At 36.0% G+C, this 18,825-nt stretch overlaps 1 protein-coding gene across 1 annotated transcript; it reads left to right on the forward strand.

Annotated features, from left to right (window-relative positions):
- The first annotated feature begins 784 nt into the window (after nucleotides 1-784).
- On the forward strand, nucleotides 785-4,689 carry LOC149545891 (putative L-gulonolactone oxidase 4). The gene is made up of 3 exons (XM_089790869.1): nucleotides 785-1,607; nucleotides 1,843-2,157; nucleotides 3,568-4,689. The coding sequence occupies exons 1-3, from the start codon at nucleotides 932-934 to the stop codon at nucleotides 4,422-4,424; spliced, it is 1,848 nt and encodes a 615-aa protein (XP_089646995.1). The 5' UTR covers nucleotides 785-931; the 3' UTR covers nucleotides 4,425-4,689.
- The last annotated feature ends 14,136 nt before the right edge of the window (nucleotides 4,690-18,825 follow it).

An 18,825-nucleotide genomic window follows, 5' to 3' on the forward strand; every position in this document is an offset into this window, starting at 1 on the left:
TTTAATGCATTTGACAAAATTAAGCTACACTAATGTTTTGAATGACAAGTATATTATTGCATATGTCACAAATGCAAAAGTGGACATTCCATATTTAAATTACACATTTTAATGCATTTGACAAAATTAAGCTACACTAATGTTTTGAATGACAAGTACACTATTGCATATGTCACATATGCAAAAGTGGACATGTCATATTTAAATTACACATTTTAATGAATTTGACAAAATTAAGCTACACTGATTTTTTGAATAACAAGTGCACTATTGCATATGTCACATATGCAAAAGTGGACATGTCATATTTACTTTTAATAGACTAGACTTTTGAGCTTATAATTTATTAAAAGTCTCATCTAGAAATCTCCCAAGATATATTTGTATATTTTAATTTATTTTTTAATGTTTTTTATTTTGTATTTTATATTTTATATAATTACTCTTAACATATTTTATATTACTTATTTAAATTTAAAATTTAATCTATATATTTAATAAATAGATATTACAAATAATTCCTATGAAAAAAATCCTATAACTCTTTGATAGGTTGCTAGTCTTTAGTTTATAATTATATCCTTTTATCTCCAAAATTTCTACACAAGTTCCTTAACTTTTGATTAAAGTAGTCGAATAGATGCATGCATTAAACGTATAATCTGTTGTACAACGAAGAAAAAAATGGCCAGTACAACGAAGAGAATGACTTTTTAATCATTTTTAGACTTGAAAGCTGCTCCTCAGCTATAAGATCATTAAAGTTTTGCCATTTTCATGACTTAATTAAGGCCATTTTCAAGACGTAGGCATGAGGAAGAGGAAGTCTAGACGAATCTTATAAACGTTGCACCAGTCGACATGAAAAGCAAACCAGCGGATGAATCTTTCCCCATAAGCAAAACTTATGTGATTGTATTTGTATGTTATAATGGCTGTCTCCCTCATTGTAATTGTGCTCCTCTTTAATTTTGTCTTGGGTTTGCAATCAGCGTGTATGCCTCCTCCATCAATTGAATGTAAAATAAACCCTGAATTCCACATCTTAAATCCTCTGGGCATTTGGGATGACCATGAGACTTGTCTGCCGTTAGAAAGCAATTTCGGCCATGAATGCCAGATATTCAATTTTAAGAATATTTGGGATGACAGGGGAACTTGTGAGGCTGCAAACGCTGCATGGCCCAGATCAGAATCTGAGCTCATACAGACAGTTGCCCATGCAGTGAAAAACAAGCAAAAGATTAGAGTGGTGAGTGGGCTGGGTCACAGTTTATCAAAATTGGCGTGTGTTGGAAAGAAAGGACTCATTATCTCCACTCAAAACTATAATTCGGTAATTGCAATCAATAAATCTGCAATGACAATTAGTGTCCAATCCGGAGCAATGATGAGAGATGTGATTGAAGAAGCTGCAAAGGAAGGACTTGCTCTGCCTGCCATGATTTACTACAATGGAGTTTCAGCAGCAGGAGTTGTTTCTACAGGAGCCCATGGCAGTGGTCTCTGGGGGAGAGGAAGTGGGGTTTATGAATATGTTGTTGGGATGAAATTGGTAGTCCCTGCTCCTCCTTCCCAAGGCTATGCAAAGCTCATCACCTTGACTGGTCATTCTCTCACCTGGTTAATTGTACTAAATCTGAATTTTACCATTGTCCTCTTATTTCATTACTCTGTTTTTTTGGGTATTTGGGTAATTTTTTGTTCAGTCAGATTCATATCTTTCCTTATTGCTTTTCTCTATTATGATTGATTATACTTTTGAGATCTATTGACTTTGTTCTTTTGAATGAGACTGAGCATTAATGTAATGGGTTTTTTTTCCTTCTGTTTTCTTGACAGAATCGGATTCAGATCTGAATGCTGCCAAGGTATCTCTTGGAGCACTGGGAGCAATCTCTGAGATAACCTTCACATTGCAGCCTATGTTCAAATGCTCTTTTTCAGCCAGTGTGAAAAATGATAATGACCTAGAAAAAGAAGCTGAGCGTTTCCTGAGAGCCAGCGAATATGCATATATACACTGGTTTCCCTCTCATGGAAAGGCAGTTTATCTAACCAATCATGTTGTTTCTGTTGATGTACCTGGAGATGGCCTCAACATGGGAGTCGGCATTCCAATCAAAGCTATGAGCGTTGAAACAAATAGTTATCAGTGTGAGTATGATCTTGACACTTGCCCACTAAAAAACATTAGTCTGTTGAAGTTCGCCTTGAAATCTATATATAATAAGATAATATAGTACCTACTCTTGGACTTTTCCAGACATGATGCGACTCCATTCACTTCTATCTTTTATCGATGCCCTGTTAATCAATTGGTTGCTCCTTTCCAAAGATTTTAATATTTGACAGAGAAACCTAATGTTTTCAGACGTTTTTAATCTTGATGAAGTAAATTTATGGTAAGGATTCAAACCTTAAAAAGAAGATAGTTCAGAAAGCAAACAACAGCATGTATATATTTTGATGGCTGGTTCCTGATTTTGAGTGAAAGGACTATTGAAAAGTTAGAGATAGAAGTGTTCATCATCACCTTGTATAAGAAAATGATTGAATTAGAAAAATTGGATTGATTAAACAAACTGTATCTTAGACTGTATTTAACCTCTGTAAAAATTAAAAAACGTCTTCTACTCTTTTAAGTTGAGAAATCCAGTGTTTTCAAAAGGTGTTTTGAATCTTGATTAATTAGAAATAAGTTAAGGGTTAAGCCTACATATGAAGACAGTTCAGAAGGCAATTGACAGCTGTTTTCTGGTTTCTGATCCAGTTTGATTAGACATCTTAGACTGTATTTAACTTTGTGAAACTAAAAACATCTTCTACTCTTCATTAGTCTTGGTTGTCTTCTTCCCTCCTCCAAGAAATTGAAACACTTATTTTATTCAAACTCAAAACCCCCAAAACACACATGCCCTTTCCAAGAAATTGAAACACTTATTTTATTCAAACCCAAAACCCCCAAAATGTTTGGAAGAAGACACAATATGTAAGTAGCTCGGTAAAGATAAATCTTGCCAGGTTAACTGCTATATGAATTATGATTTGAAATTTGCCATATGCATTTAATTTAATGGTATTGCAAGTTTCTACAGAATATAGGAAGCTTCCTGCTATGCATAGGCTATTTGAAGTGTGAGATGGGAAACAGAGCAAGGGCAATGTACAGTGTATACATTTGATATTTTAACTGCAATCTTGCTTTGTTGAAATCTTCTTCACTCTCACCCACTGAAAAACATTAGCTAGCTTGTTCGTCAGCAATCTATTTACACAAATGTATTCAGTTCTGTAATATGGGCTATTTGAAGTGAGAGGGAAACAGAGAAAGGGCAGTGTCACAGTGTGTTATAATTGATAGATATTGTATGATCTTGATTCCCAAATAATTACGCTTCATTTGCTAAGTGTATCCACTAGTGTACTACAATGTAAAAGAGTCCCAATAGTATTCGAAGCTGCCTGCTGGTTACAAGCTGTTTGAACTGAGAAGTAAACAGAGGAGGGACAATGCAAACAAAATCAGATATTTAACTGGCAATCTTGCTTTGTTCTTGAATACAGATAGCAAAATCCATGCAAGCGAAGATGTGGGTACAATCTGCAATGGAGTGGAGCAGCTAATTTCATCAGCAGCAAAGGGCCTTGGCTTCTTGAATGACGGAAAACAGTTCACAGAGTACCCTGTAATCGGATTCAATCATCGTATGCAAGCATCTGGTGGATGCCAAGGAAATAACTCTAATTATCAATATGACCACAAGAGCTGCACTCCTACCAAGATTCTTGATAAAAACAATACAGTCTGTAGGTGGGATCGACGGCTGCACAATCATGTGGTCTTCGACGTGGAGTTGAGAGTATCAACGTTTAATCTCCCACAAGCGATTGAGGACATCAAGAAAATTAGGGATTTGAATCCCTCCAATTTGTGTGACTGGGGTTCAATCGGTGGAATATACATGCGTTCAATCAAGAAGTCAGATGCATATCTTGGACCCGCAGAAGATGAGGTTACTTTTGAGGTACAGACATATCGGCCGAGGGAAGCAGGGATACCCAAGTGGAACGAAGATGTGTTTCAAGAAATTGAGCAGATGGTGATAGAGAAACATGGAGGGTTACTACACTGGGCGAAGTCCGGAGGTCACTTGTTTGAAGGTGTTGCGAAGAGGACAGTAGATCTGGATAAATTTCTTGAGGTGAAGGAGAGGCTTGATCCAACTGGAGTTTTTTCTAATGATTGGACTGATGGGTTGTTTGGGATAGGAGGGAGAGGAGTAGAAGATTTGAGGGATGGATGCGCCCTGGATAAAATGTGTAAATGCAGAGAGGATAGACATTGTGCTCCAGACAAAGGATACGTATGCAAAGAGGGAAGAGTCTGGGACAAGGCTCGTGTCTGCAGGAAAACATCCTAATAAGGCTGTAGTTATACGAAGTATTGTACTTGGGCTAGTTGAGGACTCTCAAAAGAGTAAGGATAGACTCGCTATCAAAATTTATAGAGCGAAGTTAAGGATACATACATCTTCTATGGAGCGAAGTTAAGGACTCTCTAAATAAAGGAAATGATGGCCTCAAATGGTATAAGTTATTTATAGATCTAAAAAGAGTTTGGATCTATTTTAATTTGATGATAGAACATGAAGTATTATATTAATGAAAAAATATTTTATGGTATAATTATGAAATAATAAACTAGTATTTGTATAAAAAGGAGGTCAATGAATTTCTTTTTTTCAAGCGAACACATTTTATGGTATTTTTGCACTTGTTTTACCATTTCAATTTTGCAATTTTGCTCAAGTTAAGTAGTGGTTTGTTTGTCTTACACCCTATATTATCTTTCCATTATTTGTGGCGATGATGTTGGAGAGGCTTCCAATATTGTTTAGACGCAATCTCAACCAATTTGCAAAAGTAGAATCAGTTGTCGATTCTTCCTCTTCCCCTCTTCTTCCTTTTCCCCTCTTCTTCGTCTTCTTCTTCTTCTTCTTCTTCAATGTCTCACCCTTATTCCTCTTTTGAGTATTGAACATTTGTTTTATTCATGATTTTAGTTTAATTATATTAGTATATATTGATACAATAAAAATACATATACATAATATTATTATATTATATAAGTGTGACATTTACTACTACAAAGTTAATATTTAAAAAGTTTGTAATGAAATTGAAATAACTAAAATATTTTAAAGTTATGGATTAAAAGTTAAATTTTTTACTACATCTTCTAGAAGCCATACTAAAAAGTTGCTTTTGGGATCATTTTTTTTGTAATTTTTGTTAAATGCATATTTTTAACTTTAATATATTTGAAAAAAATTATAATCCAATCTTTTTACATTCAATATTTATTTATTTTAGGCTATATTTCAATTTTTTAACAATCATTTTTAATTTTACGATCTTATTAAATATACCATTTATATTAAAAAATAAAAAATACAACATATAATATACTAAATTTAAATGTCATTATATTTATTATTGATAAAAAAATTCAATTTTTTTACATAATAATTAACTACTTTATTTGATATTTTATTTATTTATTTTTAAGTAATAATTATTATGACTAAATAAGTCGGAAAGTGTATCCCTAGAAATATATTTGGAAAGAATTGCATTCAATTGTACTCTTCATGAATCTTTGAGACCTGCTTTGAATCTATAGGGTTGGAGCAAGTTGGCAAACAACAAGTCTCGCTTGACACGTGCAATTTACAATTTCTTACAGATTTTTGAGGCTTTATAATCAAGTCTCGTTGTTCGTGAGCATAAATGGTTGCAATCTTTGAAATCATCTTTTAGTGATAATTTTGAAACAATCAAAAGACTCTCAGGGCACCATTTTGTGCACACCTTGTAGACATCACATTTTTAATGCAAATTTTATGTGACATTTTGTTTAAAAAAATTGCTTGCCTGTAATACACTTATATAATTTGCATGCATATATGCAAGGGCACTCACATATACATCAATTCACAAAAGGTGGTTTACTCCTTGTTAGTTATTTGAAGAATCTTTAAACCTACATAGAAACTAAAAGAAAAGTGACCACAAATGGAATATTAGGAGCCAACCTAGCCTGCTTCCATGAGTTTTCTAGGAGTAACCTTTCTTGGAAGCACATTCATTTGAAAAGAAATCATAATTTATAAATTTCCTACTTCTTGGTATCTTTTTCCCTAAATTATGTTGAAGATAATTATTGCGACCTTACCTTCATCCTAGCACGCAATTAGGTGAACATTACTTCAAAACATGAAAATGATTTGATTCGGGATATGTTTTTTATCTCCAAGTTTTGTAAAATTCTCTAGCTAAATCTGCACAACACAAGATATATCTAGCAAAGAAAAAAGGAAGCAAATGTATTTTGATATAAAACAGAGGAAAAAATGAGCTTCAGAGAATGACTTTTTTTAATTCTTTTATCTATTACAATATGCATAATACATACAAAATAAAACTCTTGTTTGAAAGAGTAAATCATGGTGAAGTCAACCAAAAGTATTTCTAACGCAAGAAATGAACTATTTGTAGACCCAAGTTTATCGTAGAAAGAAACATGACCTCCAAAAATGATAAAAGAAACGAACCATGCAACACCTATGACACTTTACCAAACTACAAACAAATATATCTTTGTGATGTAGGAGCATCTTGTGTTGCCTTGTTATCCTGCTTATTTTTTGTTCATTCTGCAAGTTAGTGCCTCACAAGTCCTTCATGTGCCTAGCAATTCCTTCATGTGCCAAGTTACTGTAGCAATTCCTTCATGTGTTGAGTTACCCAATGTATGTTAGTACCTCTTCATGTGTCAAGTTACCCAGTGTACATCGAGTGTTTCTTCATGTGCTGAGTTACCCAATGTATGTCAAGTGTCAACATTTGGACGTGATTTCTATGAGCCGACTTACAAGATTTATTTTTTATCGTGACATTTATGTTAAGATATTTTTTTGGGATGTGTCCAGACTATTGTTAGGTCGAACTCTCCTCTTATGTAATGTTCTAGAATAATCTGTAAGCCATTTTGGCAAGTATATATAGAGTGTTTAGGCTTAGAGTTAGGCAAGTATTTGGGAAGTAGATTGCAAAGCAGTGAAAGTGCAAATTTGTAATTGGATCTTTGTATGTGAATGTATTTGTAATTGGTCGTAACCCAGAAGGCCTTACAACTAGGCATGTATGTTGATTTGAAGAATCAATAAAAGTATTTCATTCTTCTTCCTCCTTTGGTTGTTGTTCCTTGTGTTTGCTAATGTTGTGTTAACTCTTGTAGGGTGGTTTGGATAGTTGGGTGAGCCTTTGGCCCTAGTTATTCATCATTTTTCCTACGTTAGTTGGTATCAGAGCTTTAGGTTCATCCTTGTGGAGATTGGATCATGTAGAACCCTGAATCAGATTTGGTTGTAGGGTGGCAAATCTATGAATTTGACCTATAACTTGAAGAGGGTTACGATCTTGCAGGAACCTAATTTGTAAAGATGGTTCATGGTAGAGGAAATAATGTTGATAATGCTATATTGGATCAATTGAGACAAATTGTAGCCAGATTAGATGTTGTGGAGACAACCTAGAGGAGAGGAGCGCATCTTGAGGATATAAGTGATGATGAAGCAGCAACACCAAACAATAATCCAAAACCTGAAGAAGATCAAGATGAGGAAAGATTGTTGCAAGTATTTCCTAGGGAAAATTCAAAGCTTGTTATAGAAGTTGTTCCTTATGGTGGAAAATTGCATACCAATATTGTGTTGGATTGGATCTCTGTTATGGAGAAGTTCTTTGAGTATGAAAACACTCCTAATAATATAAAGATGAAGATAGTAGTCACTAGGTTGAAAGGTCATGCATCACAATGATTGGAGCACTTGCACACTGATAGACAAAGGAGAGGAAAGGAGAAGATCGGAACTTGGCCAAAGATGGTGAACAAGGTAAAGAAAAAATTCCTTCTTGCTGATTACCAAGTTAGCTTGTTGAGAAAGATGAAAAATTTGAAACAAAAGGAAATGACTATGAAATAGTATACTGAGGAATTCTATAGATTGGACATCAGATCTAGACATGTGGATGATGATGTTGAGAAAATTGCAAGGTACATTAATGGATTGAGATCTGGAATACAAGATGAAATAAGTTTTGTGAAGTTGGAAAGTGTAGAAGAAGCATATCAATATGCCTTGAAAGTTGAGGAGATCTTGACAAAGGAGCATGAACAAAGACAAAGAGGTAGAGGTGGCAAATTTTAGAGAGGCAGAGGAAGATCTTATGGAGAAAGTGGCAGATCTGACAGTTCTATGTAGGATAAAGGCAAATCTAAATGGAAGAATGATGACAAAGGCAAGACCGAATGGAAAAATGGTAATTCTTACTAAGGAGGCACTAATTCTTATCGAGGGAGAGGTAATTCGTATTCTCGAGGGTGGATTTCATGGTAATTATTTCAGGTGTGGTAAAGAGGGACATAGATCTTTTTAATGTAGATCCTCTAAAAGCAGGCAAGGTAAAAGAAATGTTGTGATTCAAGGAGATGATGAGGGTTCATGAAGTGGACTTGAGGCTGGAGAAAATCTGATGGTGAGAAGAACCTTATGTAATAAGGGAAGTGATGAGGAACCTGTTTTAAGGAGAAGTCTTTTCAAGACAAGATGTAAGATGGCTAGAAAATGCTGCAAAGTGATCATTGACAGTGGAAGCTCTACAAATCTGGCATTAGAAGAACTGGTTACCAAGTTGTAGTTGCAGAGGCTGAAACATCCCAAAACTTATCATGTTTCATGGATTAAAGATGAGCATAAGATATTGGTAAGTGAGCAATGCCTTATGAAGTTCAAAATTGGACATTACTTTGATGAAGTTTCGTGTGATATTATGCCCATGGATTGTTGTCATATTTTGTTGGGTAGACCTTGGCAATACGATAGATATGTTGTACATGATGGAAGATTGAATCAATATACTATTTGGGTAAATGGGAAGAAACAAATATTGTTGCCTTTAATTGAAAATCCAGATGAGGTTAATTGTACTACTATAAAAAATTGCATGGTTAATGGGAAACAATTTGAAAAGGAAATGAAAAAGAATCAAGTTTGTTCTACCATAGTTCCTAGAGGACTGAGTGTTGGTAGTAATGACCAAGCAGCAGAAGCTAGTAATGACCAAGTGACAACAGATAGTGATAGCCAAGTACTAGTAGAAATTATAGAATTATTGAATGAGTATAAAGACATTATTGCTGATGACATTCCTGATGGTTTACCTCTAGTAAGAAGTATAAGTCACTGTATGGATCTGATTCTTGGAGCTAGTTTTCCAAACAAAGCACTATATAGATTGACAACTACAGAGAATGAAGATCTTAATAGACAAGTGCATGAGTTGTTGCAAAAAGGTTTGATCAAAGAAAGCTCGATTCCATGTGTTGTACCTATTGTATTAGCACCTAAAAAGAATGGAGAATGGAGAATGTGTATTGATTCCAGAGCCATTAACAAGATAACTGTGAAATATAGGTTTCTTATGCCAATGATGGATGACATAATGGACTGTTTGAGTGGAGCAAAGTATTTTACCAAGATTGATTTGAAGAGTGGCTATCATCATATTAGAATCAGAGAAGGTGATGAATGGAAGATTGCTTTCAAGACAAAAGATGGTTTGTATGAATGGTTGGTTATGTCTTTTGGTTTGACTAATGCACCTAGTACTTTCATGAGGTTGATGAATGAAGTTTTGAAAAGATTTTTGTGTAAGTTTGTCATTATTTATTTGGATGATATTCTGATATTCAGTAAGACCAAGGAAGAACATCTTGAGCATATTAGATAAGTATTGCAAAGGTTGAAAGAGGAAAAGTTGTTGATTAATCTAAAAAAATGTTATTTTATGCAAGAGGAAATTGTGTATTTGGGATTTGTGATTTCAGCTAATGGATTGAAGATGGACCTTGAAAGGTTAAAGAAATTTTGGAATGGCCTACACCTAAGAATGGGGGTGAGGTAAGATCATTTCATAGTTTGGCTAGTTTTTACAAAAAAATGTAAAGAATTTTAGTGTTGTTTGTAATGCTATGACTGAGACAATGAAGGGAGATAAAAAAGAATTCAAGTGGACACATAGGGCTGATAAGAGTTTTGAGACTTCGAAACAAAAGATTGTTGAATTACCAGTATTAGCTTTACCTGATTTTAATAAAGTATTTCAAGTTGAATGTGATGCAAGTGGTAATGCAATAGGAGTTGTATTAAGTCAAGAAGGTAAGCCTATTGCTTTCTTTAGTGAAAAGTTGAATGATGCTAAAAGCAAGTATTCTATGTATGATCAAGAAGTTTATGTCATTGTTCAAGCATTGAAGAAGTGGAGACATTATTTGATTCCTAAAAAGTTTGTGTTGTATATTGATCATAAAGATTTACAATACTTGGGAAGTCAACATAAATTGAATCAGAGACATATGAAGTGGGTTGAGTATTTGCAGAGTTTTACATTTGTCATTAAGCATAAGAGTGGGGTTACTAACAGAGTTGCTGATGCATTAAGTAGGAGACATTCCTTGCTGACAGAAATGAAGGTTGAAGTTCTTGGTTTTGATGAAATGAAAGAGTTGTATGATGATGATCCTGATTTTTATGAGGCACGGAGAGAGTGTAGAGCACCAAATCTAATAGATCACATAACTAAGTATGATGAGTAATTCATTCAAGAAGGTATGTTGTTCAAAGGTATTCAATTGTGTATTCCTAGAAGTTATATGAGGTTGAATCTAATTAAGGAAAAGCATAGCGGTGGATTAGCTAGACATTTTGGAATTGATAAGACATTGTGTTTGCTGAAAGAGAAGAAATTATTGGCCACAAATGTATAAGGATGTTCAGAAATTTGTAAAGAATTGTGGAGTTTGTCAAGTTGCAAAAGGGGTGAGTCAAAATATTGGTTTGTATACACCTATTACTATTCCTAAGAAACCTTGGACTGGCATCAGTATGGATTTTGTTCATAGATTACCTAAGATAGTGAAGGGGTATGATTCCATATTTGTTGTAGTGGATAGATTTTCTAAGATGGCTCATTTCATACCATGTAAGAAGACATCAGATGCTGAGCATGTTGTTGAACTTTTCTTTAAAGAGATTGTGAGATTGCATGGATTACCAAGAAGTATTATTTCTGATAGAGAGAGTAAGTTTGTTGGCTACTTTTGGAAGACTTTGTGGAAGAAGATGGGTACTGAATTAAAGTTTAGTTCTACATTCCATCCACAAATAGATGGTTAGATAGAGGTTGTGAATAGAAGCTGGGGTAATTTCCTAAGATGTTTAGTTGGGAATAAGCCAAGTAATTGGGAGATGGTATTGGCACAAGCTAAACTTGCATATAATAATTTTGTGAATAGGAGTACAGGGAAGACACCTTTTGAGATTGTTACTGGAATGCATCCTAGAGGTATATTAGATTTGAGAGATGTTGTTGGTGAAGAAAAGAGAAGCACTAGAGGAGAAGAATTTGTTGATTTTATGGAGTCTTTGCATAAGGAAGTGAAGTTGAGGTTAGAACAAAGTAATCAAAAGTATAAGGAGAATGCTGATCAGTCAAGAAGACACCATGATTTTCAAGTTGGTGATGAGGTGATGGTTCATCTAAAGAAAGGAAGATTCCTAGTTCGAACATACAGTAAGTTAAAGAAGAAGAAATTTGGACCTTGTAAGATCTTGAAGAAGTTTGATAGTGGTAATTTTTATGAAGTTGAGTTACCTGATGACATAGATATATCTCCTATATCCAATATTGCTTATTTGTATAAGTATCATGAGTCAGAGGATGAAGTTGTTGTATCAGATGATTATCCTAAGAAGTAGATTGAAGAAGTTGAACAGATATTGGATTAAAGAGTTGGCAAGAGCACAAGAGGAAAAGATTACTATGAATATTTGGTGAAATGGAAGAATAGACCTATTGAAGATGCTTCATGGATTTCTCAAGTTGAGTTGGATTCAGCTTAGGTTGGGACATCTCAATGATTTAGGAGATTCATTTCTTTCAACCCCAGTTGTATGATGTAGGAGCATCCTGGGTTGCCTTGTTATCCTGCTCAATTTTTGTTCATTTTGAAAGTTGTATAATGCCTCGCCCGGAGATCCTTGGAAACAAGGATTCAAATCAAGACAAGATATTTTTCTTTTACAAGTATGAATGCACAAGACAACATCATACAGGGATCACAAAGATTGCAATGGAAGACATCAACACAATCCCGGCAACCAACGAATCTCCGAACGCCACTACCCAACTGACACACACAAACAAAGCCAACAACAACCACGCACATGATGAGGGCACCAGAAACAATCACTCATTAACAAAACACCAAGCTGGGGTAAAATGCAGAATCCCAAAATTTGGCTAAGCCTGAAATCCTGAAGCCCTGAAAATTGGCTAAGTCTGGATTTCTGAAGCCCTGAAATTTTCTAGAATCCATAACTTATCTCCGAGAGGTCTGAAACCTATCTCAAATGATTTGTTGCATATATTAAAATATATCTTAAGTATAAGGAATTAAATATACGTATAAGGAATTAAATATATTAAAATATATCTTAAGTATAAGGAATTAAATATATTAAAATATATCTTAAGTATAAGGAATTAAATATACGTCAACTTATACTTAAATGATATATTTTAAACCCCAAGAGACAAAAACAGAAACACGAAAACTCGATTTCAAGAGAAACCGACTGAATTCAAAATGCAACAGCATAGGGTCGAAGAATGCCCAAAAGGGTATCCAAAACCACTCTCAAAAAGATCGGATCACGAAGAAAAGTGCCCGCTAATGGCACGCACAAGTTTTTCACAAAAATTGTTCGACACTTTTTACTAAGGGAGGGTGAAATGTAATGCCCCGCCCGGAGATCCTTGGAAACAAGGATGAAAACAAGACAGAACAAAAAAATTTTTTACAAGTGTAAGTGCACATGATACAACCTACACAAACCAAAAGATCACAACTTACAAAAACTCAAAAATGGAAAAAAAAATGACAAAAGAACCTCCACACCGGGGAGTACCAGATCCACATCTCGAGGCCAGAGCACTCAAACTAGAATTGAGTAACTGAAATACAGAAAATGAAATCTAACCATCTATCAAACAAGGAAGGGAAAGGAACGAAAAGGAAACATCACATTCAACTGAAAGAAACATCGCAATAACATAGTTAACATTGCAATGAGCAAAATAACCAACTAAGTACGCGGTTCCTCCCAACCGTCAATGGCGTCATAGGACCATCGTGGGCCCTAGCCATCCCTCACGCATAACATCCCAAGCCACCGATCAAATCATTGGTGCTATCGTAATAGGGACGTCACTACTAAACATGCTACAATGAAGTAAATCAAATCTAACATGCTAGTAGTAAGCATAAGATAAACTGTAATTAGATAACATCATCTACTACATGCTAATCATCATAATGAGGAATGCGTTAAAACTAACATCATCTAAACCATGACAACATCATAATGAGAGCATAAATCACAAGAAGCTTACTCCGTATACCGAAGTACCAAGTGACACATCTAGCAATGATCACGCTAGAACAATAGACCGTCTCTGTACACCGATCCCTAGCAGTGGTGAAGGTAGCTACGCCTCCCAACCACGTGGCACCCGTAGGTCCACACCCACCATGCTGATGGAGATAATGATCCAACCACACGCACGCAAAACAACAACCATGGCTAACACACACGCCAAGCAGTATGATGACTGAATCCAAGACATAGACAATGCATAACTACAAGTCCTGGTCAGACATCTCAATAGGCTACTAAGTAGGGGCTGACATCCTAGAGAGTCGCTTGGCATCCAAAAGCCCAAGCTCGGATCACGTGTGGCAACACTCTCAAGGGACTCCCTTGGAACCATCACACGAATGTAGATCTTTTCATTATCTTTAGTTTTATTAACTCTCACAATTTTATTTAGTTATCACTTACTTAAAACTTCTTATCCTTCGTCAACCTCTGGCGCCATACGCCGAGCTGCGAGATAGAAGCCCCCTCCAGATGCTACCCTACCCTACCCATGCTCATCCAACGATGAGTGCCCGTAGGCATGCAAATTCCCAACCCAACCCCAATGATCAAAACTTCCAGAAAAGACATGGAAGGTCGAGACTCGCAAGTCCCCCGACAAACGTACGCGCACGTACTCGTGTGTGGCAAACCACCATCACGAAGATCATATCATAAGGACTAGATGAGAACACGAAGCAACCAGTCCCTCAACTGTAAACAAAATTGAGAGGACAGATGTAACACGCATCCCAATACAATAAAAGATGCAAAAGTGGTCTAACTGGTATCCAAACAGATCACCCAGGTCCATGAACCACAATGTGCCAAATAAATTGGATAAAATAGGTCGATACGCAAAATGAGGTAAAAACCCCAAATTTTGGAAAAATTCCAAAATTAAAACCCATTTGGCCTTTGGGTTCAAAAACCCCAAAAATCCAAAAATAAATGAAAACGGACACCGTATGCAAAAACGGCCAGCATAACGGTGTAAAATTCCAAACCCTCATCTCAAAAAATAGGGAAATGTTCATACCTGCCCAACCGGGTAGAACTAGCATACAGAAACAGAGGGGAACACTAGTTCTCAGCCTCCAAACAAACGGCTACCAAAAACAGAAGCAGAAACGGAGTAGAAACAATAAAACAGGAAAGCCCTACCTCACAGCCAAAAGGGCAAAATGGGAATCTGAACCATAAAATAAATATCTCGCAGAAGTACCTGAAAATCACGACAATCCAAGGTTTCCCCGAGCTAGATCCAACGAGCCCAACCTCGCGACGATCCCACGCCCATAGCTCCCACAACGAACAAAATAGTAAATCCTCATGAAGAGGATTTTGGGTTTTACTCTCCAACTTTCCAATTTGAAAGTGAGAAGTGAGGAATTAAATTCCTCTTTGGATACTTATTCACTTTTCGGGTGAATAATCGATTAGGGCATTTAACCAGCCAATCTAGTTAAACCCCGAATCGACCCAAACGAAAACAGGCTATTCCTATAAATAGGAATTCATCTATGGCAAAGTTGCCAAAAATTAAAATAAAACAATTAAAAGCCCGAAAACCCAAAAACACAAAAATCACCTTAACAACTTTTGCGATAATGCGAACCTCTAAATGCACAGACACACTTACTGGTCTAATCACATAATGCAAATGAGTTCGGATTTAATAATCACCGAAAGGTTTAAATTAAACATTTAATAAAGGATACGTCGACCATACAAGGATGACATTGGTAAAATATGAAAGGCTAAATCACTAACTCCATGTGCCACTGCCAGGGATATAAATCTTGCACACTAAACAACACGATCAAGTGCAATTGCATATAATAAAATAGCCGAAGCGATAAATGCATTAAATCACCTAATTTAACCATTTAATTAATTATATTAAAATAATCTATTTACATCACTCACGTTTGCAAAAGGTATAGCAACGCAGGAATGAAGTAAATAACCATAGCATTAAATCCATCATATAGCGAAATCAGAGGTATGTCCAAATGCCAGATAACCAGATAACATCATAAAACACACTGTCATCTCAAAATGGCATCATCATGCAATATGATTAACTGAACAACATAGTAGTCTAAAATTCATGATACTGGAAATCAAAGTGTAGCATCTGGCCCTCGAGTCCTCTCAAATGTAAACATAACATGAGTAACAAATATCTCTCTAATAAAAAATATAACAAGGTAAATGTCCGCAACACATAACCAAATAATCCAACAAGAACAATCCATTCGAATTACTTAAGCATTTAATAAGGCACTTAAAACACATAAACAACCATAGTCATAAACATGACTAACCACTGCTACAGGAACCTAGTCCCGTGTAGCATGGTAATAGTACACAGTGCAATCTCTGCACAGATCTCAGGGTAATCACGGAACAACCTCATGATACCACATCGATCCTAGTAACCACTGGCAGAAACCTCAGTGAACCAAAAATCACATCATAATCTCAAAGATCAGTCAAAAGCATAAACAAAGCAACTGATACATAAACATAAATCCAAACACCTCAATGTTGTAGACCACTCAGGGTCACAATCATGATCCATCACAACAAAAGATCAGCAAGGGTGCATCCATCAGGAGGACTTACAAAAGTCAGATGGGAGAGGCACTACATCATCCCCCCAAAGACTAGGCTTACTCCTGGAAGCCTGCAATCCAAGAATAGAAACCAAACACACCAAGAACAAAATCCGAAGCGAGCAATAGGAATGACTCAACAACTCTATACAAGTCAAACCCAAATCACTCCAACATTCTCCAACCATCATGTTAACCCCCAAATAGGTTAACCATGAGATAATGGGTGTCACACAGACACAAAGTCCTCCAACAAGGAACCTTCTATGCGCTAGGAAGAACCCATCTAGCCATAGAGTCAACAATACAAGGTAAGGAACAAGCCCTCTCAACCTCGTCAACAGGTGCCCAACTACAACATGCACCAACTACAAGACCACAAATAAGGTCAAAACAAGGCACACTTCCAACAAGAGTTGAAATCATGGGGAATAACCATCCCAAAATTCCCAAGAATACTATCATGTCACACATGATCATTCTGGAATCCACGTAAACTCACCCTTAGAACAAAGAGGATGAAATTTTACCAAAAAAAGGACACACTCCAAAGGACTACTCACCACCAAGCGTAGGAGCACGACACCTCACCAAGGCACAAAAACTCAACAACCCCTGGAAACTAGGGTAACATGACCCAACTAGACAAGATATCACCTTTCCACAAGGTTCAAAGACTTTCGTCAGTGGACACAATCATCAAATGTCTGCATACCAACTCACGAGATGGTAACATGTGTCCAACGATACCATGTCCCTCCAGCACCAAGCTAGTAAAACTACACCCAAACTACCGCTAAACTCAATCTCTAGCCTCAAGTCAACAGTTAATGAGAAAACTTGACTGAGACAATCCACATGAAGATATAAGCTTAGGGAGAAGGATACTACAGAGTATTAGGACTGAGAGGGAGTCACTCCCAACCTTTGCACAAAATCAGCCCAAGATGCATTAGGGAACTCACAATTCCCCCAACCATCAACATTCTCACCTGAAAACACTAACTGAGCTAGTGGCATAACCACACTAGCCTACTCTCTCAAGAGAGAAAGAATATGGAGATGTGCCAAGGTCAACATCCAGAAAGGAGAATGTAGATTCATCAAAGAACTAAGTCACTCCCAAATGATGAGGCAACATCATCCACAACAAGGAACGCTCACAAAGCACACTACACCTCACAAGGGTGGGTCAGTGCAATAGGAAACACAAAAACCCAAGCACGAAGTCCAACAAGTACCTAGTAGATTATGAAGACAAGATAACTCTTCTGTTATGAATACCATGAGGAATTAAACTTCTCCAATATCCATAAATACGATATGTCATGATTGAATTGGCCTCTACTCAAAAAGGTACTCAAAACATCAATCAACAACTCCAAAAGCCATAGCCTCACAGCCGGACTTGGATTGAATCCATTTGAAAAGCGTCGAAAAGATATCGACAAGGACTACAACAAGAAGAAGCTAAGAGAGACCAATACCTATGATCTAAGCCACCACTCAAATCAAAACAACAAAGACAAAACCAACAGCCTTGGTCACCAAGACAAGCAACGAACAAAATGTCCAAATCCACACAAGAGCACACATGCCCAAAACAACATAAGGCATGGAATGAAAGGTAAATCACACATTGAAACCATCATTACTTTTCTTTCATAATTTCATTAATTAAACATAATATAAGCACTAATGCACAATGAAACTGAAAGATTTTCTAAGCAAGGGTTCAAGAGCACTTTCCATAAAACAAGTACATACCTTTCAAGAATTAACATTAAGTTTAATCACCATTTAAACCATTCAGTTACAATAAAAACTTTAGATCTAATAAGGACACACTAGCATGTTCTCCATGATAGTATCCCTTGTATGTACTACCAAAGGTTTGAGATGAACATGATAGAGTCACAACACACAACTGGGCAGCAGTAAATCACATCTAGAATAGTCATCATGAAACATAATCAAAAAGCCCAAATGGGAGAATTATCAATTCCAACAGTAAGTACCAAAAAGAGCTCATTTCAACAATAAGTCAAATGTGACAACTGTCACAAAGAGAACAATAGATAAAATTGATGACTACTCCAAGACAGGAAAATACTAAACACCAATGCTAGCCCAACAACATGAGGAAAGTACCTCCAGCCAAATAAAATAAGGCATCAAACAAATCACATTACAAGTGATGACTGAGTATAGTCACACAAGAGGGATAAATCACCACACAATGCTAAGGAATACATCATCCTAGCAATGTTAGAGAACACACTCACACACATCAAATAGTAAACCATCAATAATCTCATGCATATGCAAAAACACTAATTTCCATTCAATGCAACATTTAAATATTCATCAATTTAATACAAATTTCCATAAGCTTAAGAAACAATTAGATTGGGGACTTAAGTCATTAACCCAAATATATAATGCAAAACTACAACTTTGCAATGATTCACAATAAACACTCATTTTTAATGAAAGGAACCATTTCATCATTATAACAACAAAATAAAGAATCACAAATAAGATTCATTCATCAACTTACAATCAAGAGAAAACAAGGAAACAATGCACCCACTCCA

Source organism: Cupressus sempervirens, chromosome 7, assembly GCF_028749045.1.
Source record: "Cupressus sempervirens isolate cs-2001-9-10 chromosome 7, ASM2874904v1, whole genome shotgun sequence".
Lineage (NCBI taxonomy): Eukaryota > Viridiplantae > Streptophyta > Pinopsida > Cupressales > Cupressaceae > Cupressus > Cupressus sempervirens.